Raw genomic sequence first — 5,902 nt, forward strand, 5'->3', positions numbered from 1 at the left:
TGAGCAAACTAGCTCGAGACTCATTCTATATCACCATTTTTCTGAGAAATGTTTGTGTCGATCATACAAGACCTTACGATCGGGGAAGATGATTGGGACGGGAACTGAAAGGGAGGGACTCTACTGCCTCAATCCACCAACGAAAGGAACATGCAATGCGGTACACAACACCTCAGACAATTTGTGGCATCAACGACTCAGTCATCCTTCCAACAAAGTTTTTCCCTTATTTCCATTCCTTACAAATAAAGTCTGCACTTCAAACAATTGTCCTGTCTGTCCTTTAGCCAAGCTTACTAGGCAACCTTTTTCATTGAGTACTACTCGTAGTGAATCTTGTTTTGATTTAATTCATATTGATATTTGGGGTGGTTATCATGTTCCATCCATTTCTGGTGCAAAATACTTCTTAACCATTGTTGATGATCATTCACGTAGTACTTGGGTGTATTTGATGAAGCAAAAATCTGAAGCTCGTCCTCTGCTAATTCAATTCATCCAATTAGTTGAAAACCAGTTTGATCGATGTGTTAAGATAGTCAGGAGTGACAATGGCCCCGAATTCAAGATTCCTCGATTCTACTTAGCTAAAGGTATTATTCATCAAACCAGCTGCGTCAACACACCACAACAAAATGGTGTGGCTGAACGCAAGCATCGTCATTTGCTCAACATGGCACAAGCTCTCCTATTCCAAGCAAATCTATCAAAACCATTTTGGGGGGATGCCATACTCACTGCAGCTTATTTGATCAATAGGACGCCCACTCCAATACTTCAAGGTAAAACACCTTTTGAAAAACTTTTAAACAAAGAACCAAATTATTCTCATTTAAAGGTTTTTGGGTGTCAATGCTTTGTTTCTACACATCCAAAACGTCCTAGCAAGTTTGATGCTAGAGCAACAGAATGTGTTTTTCTTGGCTATCCTCAAGGGCAAAAAGGGTATAAACTTTATAACTTGGCTACCAAGAAAACACTAGTTTCCCGGGATGTAATCTTTTTCGAAGGTATGTTTCCTTTTCAACCACATCACCTTTTGTCTCCACCTAATCCTAGTCTGACTTTCTTTCCTTCTCCTACTCAAACACCACAATCTGATCTTATTGATATAGATATCACATCAACCATATCTCCACAAAATACTCCTTTATCTTTCAAGTCTTCCGCTGACGTTAACTCTCCTACAAATCCTCTTTCAAATCCTCTTCCGTCTTCCGATGTGTCTCCCACAAATACAAATCCTACAAATCCTCTTTCCATCTCCCTTCCGTCTTCTACTGTGTCTCCCACAAACAAAAATCACACTGTCTCTTCTACCGATGAGTCTGTCCGTCCCACACAACCACAGTCCACACTACCTCGCAGATCTGCACGAGCCACTAAAGTACCAACCGCATTACAGGACTTTCATATTGAGGCGGCCCTCCCATCACATACCGGCTCATCATCTTCCACGGCAGAGGTTCCTTCCTCAGGTACGCGCATAGCCTTTCTCAAGTTTTATCTTACACTAACCTCTCCACCTCTCATCGTACCTTTACTGCCAATATTACCTTGCAAAAGGAACCTTCTACTTTCTCTCAAGCAGTGAGGGATTCGAAATGGAGAGAAGCAATGCGCAAAGAAATCCAAGCACTGCAAGATAACAAGACTTGGAGCTTGGTTCCCCCTCCTGCTCACAAACGACCCATTGGTTGTAAATGGGTTTACAAAATCAAATACAAACCCGACGGCACCATTGAGCGATACAAGGCCAGGTTGGTGGCCAAAGGATACAGTCAGGTTGAAGGTCTTGATTATCGAGAAACATTCGCGCCGGTTGCTAAGCTCACTACCGTCCTCATCCTGCTTAGTCTTGCCTCTTTGAAGAATTGGCACCTTCACCAATTAGACGTCAATAATGCATTCCTCAATGGTGATCTCACTGAAGATGTCTACATGCAACTTCCTCCTGGCTTCGAACGAAAGGGGGAGAATCGGGTTTGTAAACTTCACAAGTCATTATATGGGTTAAAGCAAGCTTCTAGACAATGGTTTTTGAAGTTGTCCACAGCACTCAAATCAGCCAGATTCAAGCAGTCATGGTCTGATTACTCTTTATTCGTCCGAAGCCACCAAGGTACTTTTACTGCTTTGTTGATTTATGTTGACGATGTAATTCTAGTAGGAAATAGTCTGGCAGATATCACAGAAACAAAAAGATTTCTTGCAAGTCATTTTAAACTAAAAGATATAGGGCAATTACGATACTTCCTTGGAATAGAAGTCGCAAGATCCAAACAGGGAATTGTCTTATGTCAAAGAAAGTATGCATTAGAAATTCTCGAGGACACAGGATTCCTTGGATCAAAGCCATCTTCATATCCGGTTGAGCAGAATGTGTCACTCACACAAGGAGGGGGAGATTTGCTGGCAGATACATCACAATACGAGAGACTTGTTGGGCGCCTCATTTGTCTAACCATCACAAGACTAGACCTTGTTTATGCAGTCCACATACTCAGTCAATTCATGGACAAGCCAAGGCAGCCTCACTTGGATGCAGCACACAAGGTATTGCGGTACATAAAACAGACACCTGGTCAAGGGATTTTACTGCCTTCCACAGGATCATTGGAGTTAAAGGCATACTGTGATGTAGATTGGGTGCGATGCAAAGATACTAGACGATCAACGACCGGGTACTGTATTTTCCTTGGACATGCACCCATATCATGGAAAACAAAGAAGCAAAGTACAGTTTCACGTTCAAGTGCGGAGGCTGAGTATCGTTCAATGGCCGGTACATGTTGTGAGATTGCATGGTTACAATACATATTGAGGGATTTGCATGTCAAACAGGTTAAACCGGTTACATTATTTTTTGACAATCAGGCGGCAATTCATATAGCGTCAAATCCTGTATTCCATGAAAGGACCAAACATATTGAAATAGACTATCATGTTGTACGTGAAAAAGTATAGAGGGGATTGGTGAAAACAGCACACATACGAACCAAGGAACAACCAGTGGACATGTTCACAAAACCCTTGAGTTTGAATCAGTTCATCACATTGTTGAGCAAGTTGGGAGTGATTAACATACACTCCAACTTGAGGGGGAGTGTTGAAGGAAATAATCCCAAGTAATCCGGATTGTGACTAGAAGATATTCTGTAGTTAACCATATGTATTGTTTACCTTATCAGGTCCTATAATTGAGGATCAAACACAGTTGTATTCTGTATATATGCTGCGTCTTGTAGCAAAGTCTAAAGTGAAAAGATACTTTCTTCCATTATTAGTTTGTTTAGAATGTAAATAGAGTATTACCTCTTTACTCTTTACCTGTTTTTTTTTTCCTTTTACTCGTAAGTGTTTTATACAGTATGTACCTATCACCATTTGCCAATTAGGGGTTTTTACTAGCTAGAGACATATCTTTTTCTTTTCGAAGAAAAATGAACCTAAACGTTGAAAGTGAAAACGATACTTTTGCAAAAGTTTTTAGACAATATAAAATTGGAAGCAAATTTACCGACTACATTTATTTGCCCACCTATTTAGATTTATGCCATGTGTTCTCTCTTTTACCATTCTCTAACCATAGTTAGCTATGTATATCACAATAAATTCTATAATAATTCTATTTTCTTTTAGTTTCAATTTAACTTTTGACTACATTCTCCAAAAAAAAAAATTAATAATAACTTTTGACTCATTTTAAAAAATAAAAAATCAAGCTTTGATCACTTTAGGACTCGGAATCCTCGTATTCTTAGGTCTGGGTTTCGCCCTTTTTGCGGTTTTAGACGATATAATGATCAAGGGGTGGCTTGAGAAGGGTGAATAGGGAAAAATTTGCAGGTATGGTGTTTGATGCATGAAATGCAGAAAAAGGTGAACTACCCTATCAATATTTCAATATTGACATATAAAATTTACCCAAATGGCGGAATGATAGAAACTACTATGAACCTAATTACTGCTGCTACATAAAGGATAATACGGGTGATAGAAAGATGTATGATGGTGGATCGAGCTTTAACTAAATTAAAAGACTATGAATCACTTTAGTTAGGCTCATAGTTTGGTAGTAAACTAGGCTCATATTTTAATTAAAGCTCAATCCACCAGCATGCATCTTTCTCACTTCGATCTCTCCATTCTGATACAATGTCATGGTATTGCAAACTATTCAAAATTTGTTCTTCATTTAGCAAGTAGGATATGATCATATATTCACTCTGATATTTGCTTTCCGATCGATTATTGAACGTGTCCTTTACTTACCTTGAACCTCAGTCGTGTCAGATATATGTTGTCCTTCATATACGTTTCACAACCCTTTTATAGTCATGTATACAACAAACAACACGCTCCAGTGGTTCCACTAAACAAGTGAAAAATGTGACCGGCGGCCCCTACGAAGTCGATTGAGAGTTTGAATGGTGATGATCATGTCCCCGCCTTAGCAGGAGATGACATGCACAACACCCTTTTCTTCTTTATGCATTGCTTGCAGTTGCCGTAGTAATTTCTGTTCTTCTTCGTTTCGTCTAACGGTAAATGCGAGGTGCAAAGTGCACCTATTATGAAATTGGTGTTCGTTGCATTAGATAACTTCTTCCAGCCAGTTTTGATGATCTGTCTCATCTTTTTTCTTGAAGAAATTAACTTTCTTTCTCGTGATCGAAATTTCCAACACAAATATGGTAGGGATCGGAGAAGAGACATGACACAAGGTTCTCTCATTTTCTTTTTCAGAAAAAGAGTGCGCAAAGAAAAGAGTCAAAAGAGAAGTGTCAGTAGTGGGTGATTACTGAACACTCTTTATCCCTGACTTCTTGCTTTTGGAGTCAAAAAGATTACCAAAAGCATAGAGACAGCATAATTGAGCGCAAGAAAAGAATTCTAATTTGTAACTTCAGACAATCTGCATTATTGAAATAGCTAGCAACGTGTATGCAAGGTAGCTATAGGCAATTAGTACACACTAATCCCAGCCAAAACTATCAATAATTCCCAAAACCACACTACAGATCCGCTTCAAAGCCTCCTCTCTTCTTGCAAGCTCCGGTGGATAAACCAACGCCGGAAACCTCCTAAACGCATTGTGGCATGCATTAGGGTAGTCGGCAGCTGCAGTTATGTGCATGTAAGCGTAGTCGTAAGACTCCGCGGCCAGGTCCTGCAGCGAACCCTGCAGGGCCTCGCCCGCGTAGCCATACTTGTCAGCACACTCCTTTAGCACCTTCTTGGCGTTGGCGTCGTTGGCCGAGCTGAGCACTTGGGAGGACAAGTAAGAAGAGGTTGCGGTGGCATTCGCGGTCGCGATTCCGACAATAATAGCAGCCAGGCCCTTGCCGTCTGCGGTTAGGCTGGTGGGATTGGACTTGAGGGATGACATGCAAAGGGCATAGTACTTGGTAGCTTTGCAGGTTTTCTGGATCAAGCTAGTGTCTGCAGTAGCAAAATGATCATGTTGTAGAAGTAGAAACAGCATAACCAAGGAGAATGTAGCAGAAGTAGTAGTGGAACTAGATCCCATGCTGATCTAGCTTCTTTTCTTTGGGGCTCTGCAGCTTCTAGATTTTGTTATATGGAGGAAGAGAATGAGCTAGCTTATAGTTAACTTAGGGAAGAAAGAGATAGCTAGATGAAGGGATTGTATGGAGTGTGTACATGGAAATTTTAGATTCTATGGTTCTGATTTTAAGGACATTAGTTTACTGTACAAAATGAGCTGTTTTCTTGTGGCAATTGCCTTATTGGATGGCTGGAAGCTAAGCATATTGCAAGTGAATGCCAAAACATGGGGTTCACGGGTTGCACATAACAACAGTTTAGACACTCAATCCAATGGGGTTCTTTTCAGATATGAAATCATTTGGTCCATATTATGGATAGGCTTCTTCAG

General features: G+C 40.4%; 1 protein-coding gene across 1 annotated transcript; it reads right to left on the bottom strand.

The window, feature by feature from the left end:
- Nucleotides 1-4,879: 4,879 nt before the first annotated feature.
- On the bottom strand, nucleotides 4,880-5,669 carry LOC101300097 (cell wall / vacuolar inhibitor of fructosidase 2-like). Its single transcript, XM_004288326.1, has one exon. It carries the CDS (start codon nucleotides 5,531-5,533, stop codon nucleotides 4,979-4,981), a length of 555 nt encoding a protein of 184 aa, XP_004288374.1. The 5' UTR covers nucleotides 5,534-5,669; the 3' UTR covers nucleotides 4,880-4,978.
- Nucleotides 5,670-5,902: the final 233 nt, after the last annotated feature.

The sequence above is a fragment of the Fragaria vesca genome, linkage group LG1, assembly GCF_000184155.1.
Source record: "Fragaria vesca subsp. vesca linkage group LG1, FraVesHawaii_1.0, whole genome shotgun sequence".
NCBI classification, from domain to species: domain Eukaryota; kingdom Viridiplantae; phylum Streptophyta; class Magnoliopsida; order Rosales; family Rosaceae; genus Fragaria; species Fragaria vesca.